Consider the following 16262-nt stretch of genomic DNA (forward strand, 5'->3'; position numbering starts at 1 on the left):
GTCATTAGAAAATTCTCTTCAGACCAGCCGACGGACTACTCTCCTTCCTTTCGAGATAAAAGTCAAGATACTTGCTATATCTGTCAGAAGAAAGGGCATTGGTCTTCAGAGTGTCCAGACCGTCAAAAAAGAAAAAAAGGGGCTAGAAAAGACAAAAGTCAAGATACCTGTTATTATTGTCAAGAAAAAGGACATTGGTCTCCAGATTGCCCAAGAAAGAAACAAGAGGAGTCAGAAGAAAAGAGGGATTCTTCAGAAGAAGAGAGGGATTCTTCAGAGGAAGAAAGCAGACAGGTGAAGAAAAAGAAACAGGAGCAGAAAAGAAGGGAATAAAGTGAGGAGGAAAAAGGAGGAAAAGCCTGAGACGGTGATGAAATTTAAAAAACAGAGAGAGTAAACAAGGAGACAGAAGAAGTCTATGAACTTTTTAAAGTGCTCTGTTGTGAATTGTGAATTGGATTGTAACTATGGATAAAAGAATAAATTAAGTATTAAAAGGTAAGTGTCTTTGTGTTTTTGATTTTAAAATAAGAGCGTACACTCACGCACTCATATACACGTACTATAGGGATAAAATGGGTTGGTTTTTTTTTTTTTGAGTTATTGGCAATTAAAATTGTATTTCTTTTCGAGAAATGTGGGTGGCCCTGAAAAGGGCCTTTTTTTTGGTGTAGGGGTGAGTTTAAGCAATCAACTTTAACTGCCTTAAGCCTTTGCCACGGCCAAGGCCTACTTCTGGACTGCGTACTGTTGATGATGATTGGGTTGAAATCACTAAGGGTGGTACGGTAGGCTTAGTCACAGGGTTAACGTGTTTAGCTCGGGAAGGTCGTATTCTCTTCGGTCGTAATAAAGAAGTCTGATACATTTGTTTCAGACTTCTTAACTCCGCTAAAATGTCCAACAGTACCGTGACCGTTTGATTTTCACCCTCTTGTTTCTTTGCTGCTACTTCTTCTTGTTGTTGTTTTTTTCTTACCTCTTCTTCTTGCTGCTGTTGCTGTAGGAGAAAAGCTTGTTCCGCTTCCTTTTGTCGTTGTATAAATTTCTCCAATTCTTCTTTCTGTCTCTGTCTGAAATTCTCCACTTGCGGTAATGAAGAAGGTAACGAAGGTTCCGGAACAAATTCTTGCGAGGTAAGAAAATCCACAAAATCCCAATTTACCTCTTCTGAAAGTAAGTCCGGGTTCCCTTGGGCGGTCTCCCCTGCTGGTGCACCCCAATGGATCGTTTTCTGAGTTTCCGTCATGTTGAATCACTGTCGCATAGATTAACTGCACACAGGCGCTAGCGAATCTATATAGACCACGTGACGTCACAGACTGCTTTCTTCGGATTGGATGCGGGCTGACTGAATTTTGTAACGCGTGTTCAGATTGGTGAATGAACTCAATCCGTTTCAATCCTTCCTCTACCTATAAATAAGCGCAGTTCACTGCATTGATTCACCTGTTCTCGTCGCCTCACGATGTGGACCGCAGTTGAATCATCCACCCTTGTGTCTTCAGTGATGTTTAGGACGGACATGCTCATGTATGTCCGGTCCAAGTGGACTGTTGTTGATAGGACAGATACTAGTCTATGGATGAGAAGAGTTTACATAGAAAGACAAGGATGTCTCAAGAGGGTACTTGTGTATGGACCTGCAGTAAGAAGGAGTTTAAGAAGAAGAAGATGTGACAGATGCCATCTATGTTAATATCAATATTAACATGAAACCAAAGGCCCTTTTCAGGGACACCCACATTTCTCGGAAAGAGAATGACTTTCGATTGCCTACCCCTTTTTTTTAAAAAAAAAATTTAAAAAAAAAAAAAAAAATCCCATATTCAATTTTCCTTGACGCTATACAGTCCCACCCTGTTTAAATTCCTTTGACGCTATACAGTCCCCTATTCCCATGTTCAATTCCTCTTGAGGCTCATGAGTCCCACGATTTTTCTCCATGTTAATTTCCCTTGAGGCTATATGTTCCCACGATTTTTCTCCATGTTAATTTCCCTTGAGGCTATATGTTCCCACGATTTTTCTCCATGTTAAATTTCCATTGAGGCTATATGTTCCCGGGGGGGGGGGGGTCTGTAATGTTAATTCCCATTGAGGCTACGGTATCCCTATTCACTACTAATATATCCTTGTTTGAATTAACAGTAATTCCAAGTTATTGCCCCTGTTCATGAATATTATTGAGCACTTTGTAATTCCAGAGAAAAATAAGTTAATAATTCAAGTCCACATCAAATAATGAACACAACAATTCAAATGATTCTGCGAGAAGATCTTATAGCAAGAAGCCATAAATTTTAGATAAATAAAATTATAAAACCCTCTACTTGACCTAGGTCACAATTAGTGTATTCTGAATATACTATGACTTAATGGAAATTCCATTTCTAGAACATCATTAGTTCTCAACAAGATAAAGTATATTACTATAATTATAATACAGAATATGGTAAGCATCAGACAGTCTAGGTATTTTTATGGGGTAATTCCAATAACCATGACTTAGACACAAATAAATATTTTTACTTCTATTGATAATCATTCTAATTTTAAACCTACACTAGTATAAAAATATTACCTATGTATTATTTATTTATGTAAATAAAAACATCATCAGTGTCTCTAGTCAGGAACACAGTAAACTTGATTTGGGAAAAGACGATGTACAAAATACAATTATAACTTCTAATCAGGGAGAAAACTAACACACACACACACACACACACACACACACACACACACACTATAATATTTTTTTTTATATATCATTGCCAGAATTCTGTTGGAGTTTAATTTATTTCATCCCAGTCCCTTTGTACGAAAGGACTGCACTTACAGAGCCTGGAAATGATAGCCCGATATTTAAATGATTATAGTTTATGTAGTATTAGCTGTTGTTTCTCAATTGAGTTTAGGGGTCGACAAAATTATATTTTTTATATGTATGATTTTTTGTGGTTGTATTTTTTATGTATAAAGCAGCAAAGTGACTCTGTAAAACGCCGGCCGGTGGAGGTCGTAGTCTATAGAATTTAGCGAATTTTGATTTCATTTTATGTTGATATTCTTATTTGTCACGACACGCAAATAAAGACACAAAACTTGTCTGAATTCACTGGAAATGACGGCGTGCAAGATCGTATCAGTAGCATGTCTGCCGAAGAGGAGAACGAGGCAGATAATAGGAGATAGTAGCACCAGTAACAGTACATGATGATGAGGAGAACGAGGCAGATAATAGGAGATAGTAGCACCAGTAACAGTACATCATGATGATGATGATGATGATGATGACCAGTCCATACCAGTATCAACAACAATTTATTTCAGTAATCGACAGTCAACCGGACGTACCATTGACTTACCAACCAAACCCCAACCACCACAGAAGGTGAGCAGCTGCTTTTTGTTTTGTCTATTTTTTTTAAATTTTTATCCAGTGACGATAACATCACCTTCGCTAGCTAAGGTTCCGATATGTTAACATTATATTCACCTTGGCGGATCGAGCAGATATTTTAGTGCTTTCCCCATGCAACATCTATTGGATTGCATGAGTTTAGTATGTAAAGCCAACTAACAAGTAGCGTGTAGCAGTGGTGCATTGTACATGGGTCGAAAATGGTGGAGGTACGTTGCTTCAACAAGATACGTTTTAAGTTTGACATCGAAAGAATAACTACGAAACAGAGAGAAGCCATTACAGGTGTATTTGACTGAAAAGTATTTGTACAAACACCGACGTGCAGGAGAAAATTGCTTATTTATCTGTCCATTAAAATTGTGTGCTGTCTTGTCTCGATCATGGTGGAATAGTGTTGAAATTTTGAACAACGTAATTTTGATTGGATGCTGTGGCTTGCCGCACCATCCAATAAATTTCACAGACCCGAAGCATATAAATATCTGCTCGATCCGCCATGGGGTAGATAGCGTTAACAAAGGAAAAAAAATTGTCATACAAAATGTCGAGAAAAAATAGTAAAAACAGATTTCTTAGAAAGCCTGGAAAAAGTAAATCGGAGAATTTCCAGAGAGAGAGAGAGAGAGAGAGAGAGAGAGAGGGTGATTTATGTGGATACCGTGCAGATTTAGGTACAGGGAAGCTTCTGATATAGTAGTTTACTGTTGTTGAACTTTTAGGCACTAACGTATTTCACTAACCAATCGAGCTTATCGTTCTATTTGACTGTGGAAGACGAAGCATCATGGCCGACAAAAGCAAAACGAAACTGCCAAATCTGAAGATTTGCATCGATAACACAGACAGTGATGACTCTAGCTCCTCAGAAAGTTCAGAGGACGATAACTTGTCGTTGGATGATGATGAAGAAATCGATGAACCGCAAGAATTGGCGGTAGAAGAAAAGGGAGAAGACGAAGAGACATGCCTACACATTTCGTCGGACACTAAAACAGATGTTGAATTCAATGTGCGACTTGGACCGGCGTCCAAGAAAAGAAGTGAAATACGACCGGTTAGATGAATAATTTAAATTTTATTACAATTTTAGTGTATCATTAGATGAGTTTCGTGAAATAATTGGACGTTCTGCAAAGTAGTTATGGTTTTAGGAATGAAATTTGCTAATAGTTTTTCCGGCCGCACGATTCACCCAAATCAACCAAAAACCTACCCAACACTATCCAAAACCACCCAGAATTTGCCTAAATCCACTACAGACATGATGAAAATTAAACTATGCATGCTCAAAACCACACGAAAACCTAGGGATAACAGGTCAAATGTAAATTTTCATCTCGGGTTAATAAATATGGTATTTTTGAGAAGGTCAGAGCATTAGAAATAACAAATTAGCAAAATAAAGTATACTCCTTTTCATGGTTTTCGCTCATAGCAAGTGCAGACGTATTTTATTGCCTGCAAAAAAGAAAGAATTCTCCAAAATGTGCGCATTTTTTGTACCGTATATATATTGGAAACAAATCCAGTATTGGAATTTTTTGTGGGGTTAGTTAATTAAGCAGTCACTAGAGAATATAACCAGACTGTACAAAAAATGTTTATTAAAGAAAATTTTGGGGAAATGTGCCTCGGCCAATCCAGAATTTGCAGCTTTAATTACTCAGAATTTATAATTATGAGTGTATGTACAATCCGAAAGCCATATTATGTGTAAAGCTTGTTCTTATTCATATTTTATTCATGTGAAAGTGAAATCCAAAAGAGATTGGTAACATATACCTCCTTACTTTTCAAAAGAAATCTATAAAGACAATGTAATAAGACAATACAGGTATTTATTCCTTTTAAATGCCTACTTGTATTAGAATTTGTTTAGACTAATTCATCTAAAAATATTGCTTTTATTACTGAAAGTTTACATAAAATATTTATTGTTCTCTAATATTTTTTCATGTGAAAAGTTCAATACAGTACTATATATACTTTTTATTTTTATTTATTTATATATTTATTTTGCATTTGCTTTATTGCATAGCCAGATTGTGCTGGCAATTTTTGTCATAGCACTTATTAACCTTTTTTTCAAACAGTGTAAAATAACAATAAAATCACAGACAAATGAAGATGTTTTTGCAAGGTGTTTGGATGCTACCACAGCCTAAGCTGTGAGTAACCTTAAAAACTTCAAAAGTTTCTTTTTAATTATTACAGGGTGTGGGGTCTTATTCTTCAAACAGAAAAACAATCACATCTCATCTTTGAAGATACAAGTATAAATGTGTATTTATCCTTATTACTACATTAATTTCAAACCCAAAGGTATCAAGCAGTTTGTTGTAGCAGTAATAATAAAAACAAACTGCTGGTTACAGGTATCAGTAGCAACAATATTTATATTCATTGAGTATATTGTTGCTACCAAAGGAGTCTGACATTTTTTCAGTAAAGTACCATACAATAAATCACCTTAGTATACTATAAATATATGTATATTTATTATACTGATAGGTGATTTCGTTGTACTTAAAATGTCAGACTCTGGTTGCTACCTCTACCAGGTGCTCAAGGGAGAGAACTGACACATTTTCGGTTAAAGATGAGATGGAGGGTATGTTATAATACAACCCTATTCCCATGAGAATGAAGATAATTACCACAATATTCTTGGCACATTCTGTATTTAGGTACATAAATAAAACTTCTCCCACGTGAAACCCTCCATGATCTAAATGTTTTGTGGATTTGTCATGAAAATATTCTCTGAGCCATATCAAATTCTTACCAATAACATATAGTTTAAAAGAAAAGCCAAATGGTTTTCTTTGCGCAGGTTATCTTGTAAAATGTTCCTGCTATTCATGAAATTATCCAGTCAAAGCTAAAAGAATGGGAGCCCCGTAAAGAGGGTTACCCTCTCTGTACAAAAATAGTAAGATGGTGGCACTCTGGCTGACTGAAGCGCCCTATGATTATGTTGTTATTGCTAGAAAACATTGGAAACAGTATTATTTTGTAAAAACAGACGACAAAATGGGAAGCATTTATTTTTTAAATTGGAAGTAAACATTGAAACAAGGGAGGCAAATGTTACTATATTCATCACCAGTCAGAACTGTATTCTGAACAAAGTCAAATACAGTAAACAAAAATACATTACAGTAGCATGTAATGGAGTAAGAAAAATATAAAACTAACAGACCAACAATTAAATTGATTATACGTAAAAGAGGATGAGAACAATCATATATATATATACCACACTGTACATGTTCTTGTCCTTATTAGAAATTGGTTGTTGCTACGGGCTATAGCGATATATTATATTTCTTTGTTGCATTTTTTTTAAATTCTCCTTTTTAGAATCATCTTAAGTAAGTAATTGCCTATTAGTGCCATAACTGTCAAATGCGATTAACACAACATTGCAATACAATAATCAACTGAAAGTACCAAATAATTTCTTTATAATCCATTTCAGATTTCTATCAAATATGGCATGTCTCACCACTAATTAAAACATAAAGTCCTTCAACAGTAAAGTAATGAAGTTCAACTCAATTGTATTTTGCATATTTTAAAGCAAAGCATTAATACAATCAACATAATACAAGTAACGTAGCTAACTAAGAATTCAAAACATTGTACAAAAATTATAAACATTGCAAAGATTTTTACATAGAACCAGTTCAGAAACTGGAAAAGTGGAAATGTGTAGCCATGTCTCAACATTAGACAAGTGTATTTCTAGTTCGTTTTGCACATCCTAGGTCAATGATCACTATTATTGCCATTCATTCATTTGTGATGTTCGTTCCACCTTTGCATGCTTTCTTTGCCCAGGTTTTCATCTCACATCTATTTTTGTCTGGATGCATTGGAATTTTCCTAAAGATACTAATGATTAAAGTGAAATAAATTAGGACATGTACATGTGAAATTATGTTCTGTATTTGTATTATATATATATATATATATATATATATATATAGTTAAGGGTTTTCTTTTTCTATGAAATTACATAACGACTGTATGATAACGAATATTAATCAATATTTAACTAAAGAATGCATGTGCAAAATTATCAGCCCGTTTTGAAATTGCTTATTTCAGAAAAGATTACAGTATATTTTTTATTGATACAGTGGGAAAGTTTTTTTAATGTTTAAAAAATCTAAATGAGATAGCTCATATCCATGTTGTTTTGATTTCAACTAGAACTTTGCTAATAACTGTATGATGTAAATTTACAAGGCGAAAATCATTTTACATTCTGTTATCATGCATGCAAAAACAGTACTAACTACTAATATAAATCAGTTGTTCCATTGTTTTCCATTTAATATTTCGCATTGTCTGAATCAACCTGTAATATGGACCAAATCAGCCAAAGGTCCGAATCAGCCTTGATGCAAATCAACCAGCATTCATCATTTACATGTGATTTACATTAACATTAACGTTTCCGAGATCTCTGATAAAATTTATAGTTGTTATAGGGAGATATTTTTCTTAAGACAAGAAAGTTTCCCATAAATGATGGACTCATCATTTAGAGTTGTAAAGATAAATCATTAAAATTCATGTTTTAATTATTGTGTTCTGTTCTGTCTATTGGCTTCTTTCATTCTTGGGGACCAAAGTTTTGCTAATGGAGACGTTATATCTGCTAGCTATGTGATGATCCAAACAATAAATTTACATTGAACGCTTGTGATAGAGATATGTTGCTATTCAAAATTTGAACCATTTACAACTGTTAACTAAGTTTGTCATTTACACACCATCCTGAGACATTGCAGTGCACCGATAAAGTCAAACCTTGATTCAGTTCTCCCCATTGTCTTAGTTCTTCTTCACTCATGGACTGACACTGTGATACTGATTTCCACACGTAATTCAGTAAACACACTCAAATGCACAAGTTGCACTACAACTGCCACAAGGATATATCTTGGTACGCTTTGGACCCATTTTGCACAATTAAATATATTTCATGTAGCAAATTATACTCACTGAAGCATAAATTATGAAATGATACAAATTGCTATTGAGAACTTTATATATACCATTTAAATTGCAAAATAATCTCACCATTCTCATTAATGTTAGAACATCCTACCTTTTATTTACTCACTTAGACCGCTCTGGTGGCCTAGTGGTTAGAGCATCTGCCTCTGATATGGGAGGTCATGGGTTCGATCCCCAGCTGAGTCATAATAAATGCTTATAAAAATGGTACTAACAGCTGCCTTGCTTGGCACTCAGTATTAAGAGGTTAGTGTTATGACTGGTCGGCCTGCTGTCAGGATAATGTGACTGGGTGGGTCATCATGCTACATGTCTGTGACATGATGCCTCAGATCTAGGCATCACTATAAACTACCACACTGCAGACATCATAGTGATATGACTGAAAAATTGTTAAAGCTACGTTAAAAATCCAAATCACACACACACACACACATTTACTCACTTCTGTGATTTGTACTGCCTTCTGTAACTTCTTTGGACCACTGTCAAAGCATGCATTAGAATAATAGTTTGCTGTGTATGCATTGTTTGCGTTAAATGATAGAAATTACAAAATAATATCACCCTTCTCATTCATTGTAGAAGACCCTATTTTTATCTACTCATTAATTTGATTTGTACCACCATCTGTAACTTCCGTGGACTGCCGCTTTGTCACAACATGTTCTCAGATAGTTTGCCTTACATTTATATGTACGTAATTATAGATCTTCCCATCTGCCTTGCACAAATGAATCACATGCGCAGAAGACTGCTTTATCATTAGCATTAAATTTTAAGCAACGACAATAATATTCTTAAATGCAGTGACATGAAGGATAAAGAAAATACTGAATCAGCACTTAGTGTCACTTCAGTTTAAAAATAAAGGATCATTAGTGTCACTTCAGTTTAAAAATAAAGGATCATTACCTTTACATGATTTCAAAATTTTATTTTTATTTAAAATGTCAAGAAGAAATATATTTTATTGCTATAGCCCATAGCGACAACAAAATGTTAATACAGACAATAACAAATACATGTAAACATATTTATAACATTGTGCATATGTTATTGTTGTCATCCTCGTTGATATGTGTATGGCACACTGATGGTCCATTATTTACTTCACAATGAGGCTGTTTATATTTGGAACATACTGATTGGGTCTGCTTTTGACTTGATAACCAGCAATGGGGATGAATCCAGTAACATTGGTCTCCTTTTTGTCATTTCCATCCGATGTAAATAATAAATGCAGCATAATTTGTCATCTGTTTCAGCAAGATAGTACTCTTTCCAATGTTTTGTGGTGGTTTTTTGCAGGTTTTGGGTGGTTTGGGGCGAATCGTGCAGCCCTAGTTTTTCCATTACAAATCATACAGGTAATGTAGGTGCTCATTAGTTCTATTTCAGCCATAGATGTTGTGTTTGAGAATTTAATCAAACATATATACCTCTGAAAGGCAGTAGTTCACATTGTTTCACTCTATCGATCATTCACATTGTTTCACTCCATATCGATCATTCACATTGTTTCACTCCATATTGATCATTCACATTGTTACACTCCATATTGATCATTCACATTGTTTCACTCCATATTGATCATTCACATTGTTTCACTCCATATTGATCATTCACATTGTTTCACTCCATATTGATCATTCACATTGTTTCACTCCATATTGATCAATATTCCTTGGTAGGTTATTGCTAGACTTATTTAACATCCACTCTGATGATTTGGGGGTGGGTGGCTGGGGGGTGACATCTTAATTCTAGCACAAGCTGTGTTGTGCAGCATCTTCCCCAGTTCACTGACCAGGAAATTTAGAGGCCTGATTTTGCAGTCCACATTGACAGAATTCAGTGTGCTCCTTGGACAGAAAATTCCATAATGTGTCTCTTTTTATGTGAACCATAGGTGTAAATGTTTGTATATTTCTTGAACACTTTATAAAATGTGTGCAACTATGACATAAGAGTTCAAGGGAAGACAATATTGCAGTGCATGAAACTAAAACTAAAGTTGCAACACTGTTGAAGCAAAAAAGTTTATTTTATATTTGCCACAACTACTTTAGTACTTTTCTTTGTATTTTTGAAATTGTGCATGTTGATCAAATTTGTATTTAGGGTACATAATGTTCCCAGAAGTGCTTTTCTGTACAACGTTGGGCAAGGTCATCACCGGACATCTTGGTTAAATGTTTCTTTTGAGCGTTTTTAGCTTTGTTGGTCATAGACCAGTAAAGCTTATGGGATGGTTGTTATCCATTGTTTGTCCATCCATTGGCACAAGTTTGTTAATATCAGTCCTCCTAAACTACGTAGAGGATTACCTTGACACTTGACACACACATACACACATTCATCACATGGTCTAGTTGATTGTAAACGAAAACGGTGCTGCTTGCACATCAATTAGGGATGCCACAGTGGCTGTCTTAAAAATTCTCCAGAATAGATGGTCATATCACTAAAAATTAAATGTTTTTTATTGCAGTGAAAAATGGAGATAGAATGTTTCTGTATGTTGATAAATTATGTTACATAGTGTTGCTAAATCCATGGGACAGATCTCTATCATACTTGGACTCAAGAATCTAAAATAAAAACTTTGTCATATTGATGCATCTCCTCTCTCTGTATGATCCATTTTGTCAGGATTGTTTAAAAGTGAAAAAAATATCTCCATGAAGCTAGGAAATATATAATTTCATGGAATTTCATATCTTGAAGAAATTTTGCCATTGATTAACTTACATAATGCATATCATTTACTCCTCAATTTGTTGTTGTTATAGGGTTTAACACCATTTTGCAGCACAAGATAGGCTATACATGGCAGCCAGTATTAATGGTGGAGGAAGAACCCAGAAAAACCCTGGAAAGAACCACACAAGAAGCTACCGGCAAGCTTTCTCACATATCCACATTGACCGAGCCCAAGACTCGAACCCACACATAGATGAGATGGCAGTGATTCTTGACACAGAGTGCTTTAGACCACTTAGCCTCCTCATCTGTACATAATAACATGGGAGTGCTGTCACCATATTCATTTGTACATAATAACATGGGAGTGCTGTCACCATATTCATTTGATGCTTTGATCCATTAAATTTATATCATTGTAAAGTATAGATTGAAGTCCTTGAATATTTGTAAGTTAGACTTATTATTATGTTGCAGTTTTTGAAGACCTATGAAAATAAAGCAGGAAGTTTTGTTACTGGCATTGACCTAACCAATGAGGTAAGTTGTACAAAGTGATAAATTCTATGAAGAATATTTTAAATGATTTGAATTATGTATATTTGATAAATTTCAGTTAAAACTTGGAGATCATTTTTTAAAGATAACTTGACATGGGTATTTTTTTATATAGATAGATAGATATGTAATGTTTATTTATAAAGAAAAAACCTACCTACCCTTTTTTTAAAACTAATGCAGTAGGAAACACACACTTATTTTCCTCATCCTTATGCTTTACAAAATACTGATGGATTTGGCACATTATCTGTATTAAGTACTAAGACTATTCATCAGTTGTACAAATTAATCAGTGGATTGTAATTATATAATTAAAAAGGATTAATTCCTAGATAATAGAAAAGTATGCATTGAGAGCAGTCATGAAAACACGGCAATAAATGTTATCTTTTTACTTCTTCAGGGTCTTATGGAATTGAGGTACTTGGTCAAAACACAAAGCATGATTTTTGTTTAGGTGGGGTTTTGAGTCGGCTTCATTTGATTCTCTTACTGATCATATGTATTTGTCATCCAGTTTGGTTTTCTAAGAGTGACTCATTTTGGAACTCATACCAGTTCATTCTATTACATCAATTATTAAATCTAGAATTAAGATAGGACACCTGCTTACATTAAGGGGACACTTCATTTATACAGATGCTGATTAAACCAACACAAAATGTCTTCATTACATTAGTGTCTGAGTTAACACGGTATATAGATAGTATGAGTTCAGTTTTATTTTGATCTTAGAAATTAGATTTCCAATTTTTTGTTGTTTGGCTACAGATTTGTCCCATCATAGGGTACGGGCCAGATGTGGAGAAGGCAGGAGTATATTTATATGAGCAAATCGCTCCCCATTCCTCTTGTTTTATTAGCTGCTACAAGCAATATCATACATATTACATTGAACAGAAATAGATAATTGTATATTAAACGGATTGATCAATAAATGCTTGATAGTGTATTGGCCATTTTATTACTTGTCTTATCAAGCCACATTGCTATGTGCAGCAATGTAGCCACTTGCAGTAGCCATTTTTTAAAAAGTGTAACCACTCTTTGGTCTTAAATTAATTAACAGAAAGAAGCCAAACCAACAGTGTTATTAAAATCAACAAATATATTTATTTATCAAAGTTACATAGTAAAGTTTAAGAGGAACTTGAAGTATTGTGAGTTAAATCACAAATAATCCTAAGAATTAAATCACAATACTGAAAATATAGAGTGTTCCTAATGAATTCCAATAATGAATGTACAGTGAGCTCTGTGTCAACAGCCTTGATGTATCATAAAAATATAATCAAGAATGTCTTTAATTGAATTCACAATAATCCAAAAGTAGTGTTATATTCTAGAAGTTATTGAGCAATTTGTACTTCCAGTGAATAATTTATATAAATAATTCCTCTCAAATTATTATTTAGCATAACTAAGAGAGATTCCAGAGACTGATATTAAGATATGTATAAATAATTGCTCACCCACAGTCCATTATATACAGACTGTCACTAGTCCTATGATACAACAAAATGCCCAGGATATGGGTCACTTTCCCATCAAATTCATAAACAAAATAGAAAACTGATAAACAAGGTCAGGCCTTGAAATTAAATTCAAGTAAACACCATGACATTAATTGGGTAGATAATACAATTTCCAAGGGAAGAACCAAGGTCCTGAACTCAAATCCAAGTAAACATGTTGTTTACAAATGATCATTTATCTTAAAGTATAATGTACAGTCATGGACAAAAGTTAGTTATTGAATATATTATATACAATCTGCAACCATGGACAAAAGTTAAACACACAGTGTAGATATGTATAACAGGAGTGAGAGAATAGGTGACACCTGTTATAATAGCAGTTTATTTATAATTGGTATAATTAGTCTCTTCCCATACATATTAAAGACTTGTATCGTCAGTGTTTGAACTGAATTCATATTGGAGGATTATTGAACCATATAGACAACTTCTGTCTTCTGGTGATGCATACATTATGATGGGATGACGAACATTTAATGCACTGCATATGATATTCAGGGAATGGTTGTAAAAGGGGTAGTTGTCCTAAAAATGTGGTAAGATGCACAAAAAAAGAGGTAGTTGCCCTAAATTAATGGGGTGGGATGAATGGAAAAAGGGAAAGTTGTCTATAAATGGGTCAGGATGAACTGAAAAAAGGAGCAGAGTGCAGATTAGCCCTTCAGAATTGGGCCAGAAAATTCTGTCTCATGAAATGAAAAAGGGGACGTTACATGAAATATGGCAAGATGAGCTAAAAAAAGGGTCAGAATACAGTTTAATTCTCCAGAATAGAGCCAGGACATTGTGTTCCATTTTTCTGCGCTAGTTGGAACAGTGTAAATGGACAAATAGATCATTATCTTTAAAACTGGCAAATAGTTTCTGATTAAGACTGCAAAATCTTTGGAATAACTCTCTATTCATGAACCTTTAATTTTTAATATTATAAATATAATGATATTCCTGAACCTTTATTTTTGAATATTATAAATATAATTATATTCATGAACCTTTATTTTTTAATATTATAAATATAATCATTCACAAACTTTTATTTTTGAATATTATAAATATAATTATATTCATGAACCTTTATTTTTGAATATTATAAATATAATCATTCATGAACCTTTATTTTTGAATATTATAAATATAATTATATTCATGAACCTTTATTTTTTAATATTACAAATATAATTATATTCATGAACCTTTACTTTTGAATATTATAAATATAATTATGTTCGTGAACCTTTATTTTTGAATATTATAAATATAATTATGTTCAAGAACCTTTATATTTGAATATTACAAATATAATTATATTCATGAACCTTTACTTTTGAATATTATAAATATAATTATATTCATGAACCTTTATTTTTGAATATTATAAATATAATTATGTTCAAGAACCTTTATATTTGAATATTACAAATATAATTATATTCATGAACCTTTATTTTTTAATATTATAAATATAATCATTCACAAACTTTTATTTTTGAATATTATAAATATAATTATATTCATGAACCTTTATTTTTGAATATTATAAATATAATCATTCATGAACCTTTATTTTTGAATGTTATAAATATAATTATATTCATGAACCTTTATTTTTTAATATTACAAATACAGTCAAACCCGGTTATCTCGATTACGTCGGGGGTGTAAAAAAATCGTCGACATAACCGGGTCCCGAGATATCCGGGTTCATAAAAACCGGTAATTTTAAAAATGTCCTTGAGCATTACTCCTGTCTCTTGCTGGTGTTTACTGGAATCCCCTCCCACTGCATGTTACAATAAAATAAACAAAACGCTTAATTGATAATAAAATGAAATGAACTAACCTGGTGTTGTTATCATTTATTCCTTTTTTATCATCATAAGTAATTTATTAAAGAAAAAATATATCTATGAACTCCTTATATCACATGTAGCGTATGCATCCATTACTGTAGTGTGCATCACTTATGTCAGATAACACACGACGCATTTTTATAATTGATGTGAATATTGAAAAACAAATCATGTTTGGTTGTTCTCAGAGGTTTGAATATGTTATCAGATTGAAAAATGGATCAAAGAAAATCACAAACGAGAGAGTGAGAGAGAAACATCCACCGATTGCTTTCAGGCACCCGCCATTCACGCTTAACGCGGTGTTAGGTGCAAAATAACCAAGATTGTATTATATCCAGGTTAATATATGACAGTATCTCGCAGATAAAGATCAATAAATGTTTTTGAAAATACATGTACATGTACATTGACTGTGAGTGCAAATGAGGAAAAGCGATCCTATAAACCAACTCTGCTAGACGCCATCATGTATGCCCGTGCAGCTTGGAACAGTGTATCGCCGAAAACCATTCAAAACTGCTGGTTCCATTGTATTTTTCCGGAAATTTCTGATGAAGAATTTCACCAGCAGTGTTTAATTGCACAAGAAATTAAAGAGCCTCAATCAGAAATAGGTCTTGAAGCGATGGCTGATGAGATTGCGGACTCCATAGGCATTGCTCGGGATGAATTTTCTAATTATGTTCACGTGGATGATGATGCCAATGCCTATGGTGAACTTGGTGATGAGGAAATAATCCAATCGGTGACAACGAAGCAGATACAATCATGCAAGCAAGATGATGATGATGATGATGATGATCAGCCTATCACTATCCCAAGCTACAGTGAAATGGCTGAATGCATTAAAAAAATGAAATTGTTTGTGGCAAGTGTCGACAGTGCCGAGCATATGTATGAAAACGTGAGTGCTTTTGAATCGTTCGTTACAAATCAGCACCGGAGTAAACAAAAGAAGACTGATATTACTTCATATTTTCTACAAATCGATCGCTTTTGCTGACTATTTCTTGTACAATTTCTGTGAGATTGACGTTAAAAAGTTGCATTTCGTCGAATTAAGCGGGTCCACATGTTACTTCGGACCGAAACTTATGCCCGACATAACCGGGTTATCGACTTAACAGAGGTCGAGATAAGCGG

General features: G+C 33.9%; 1 protein-coding gene across 1 annotated transcript in view; it reads left to right on the forward strand.

Annotated features, from left to right (window-relative positions):
* The first annotated feature begins 4195 nt into the window (after positions 1-4195).
* The window catches only part of LOC149777553 (uncharacterized), a 51357-nt gene continuing 39290 nt past the window's right edge, over positions 4196-16262 (forward strand). Inside the window, exons 1-2 of the mRNA XM_089942155.1 lie at positions 4196-4484; positions 11645-11707. Of these exons, the coding sequence (XP_089798281.1) occupies positions 4215-4484; positions 11645-11707 (333 nt within the window). The 5' untranslated portion in view covers positions 4196-4214. The remainder of the gene's footprint in view (positions 4485-11644; positions 11708-16262) is intronic.

This window comes from Sinohyriopsis cumingii, chromosome 18 (assembly GCF_028554795.1).
Source record: "Sinohyriopsis cumingii isolate HCF-2022 chromosome 18, ASM2855479v2, whole genome shotgun sequence".
Taxonomy (NCBI): Eukaryota; Metazoa; Mollusca; class Bivalvia; order Unionida; family Unionidae; genus Sinohyriopsis; species Sinohyriopsis cumingii.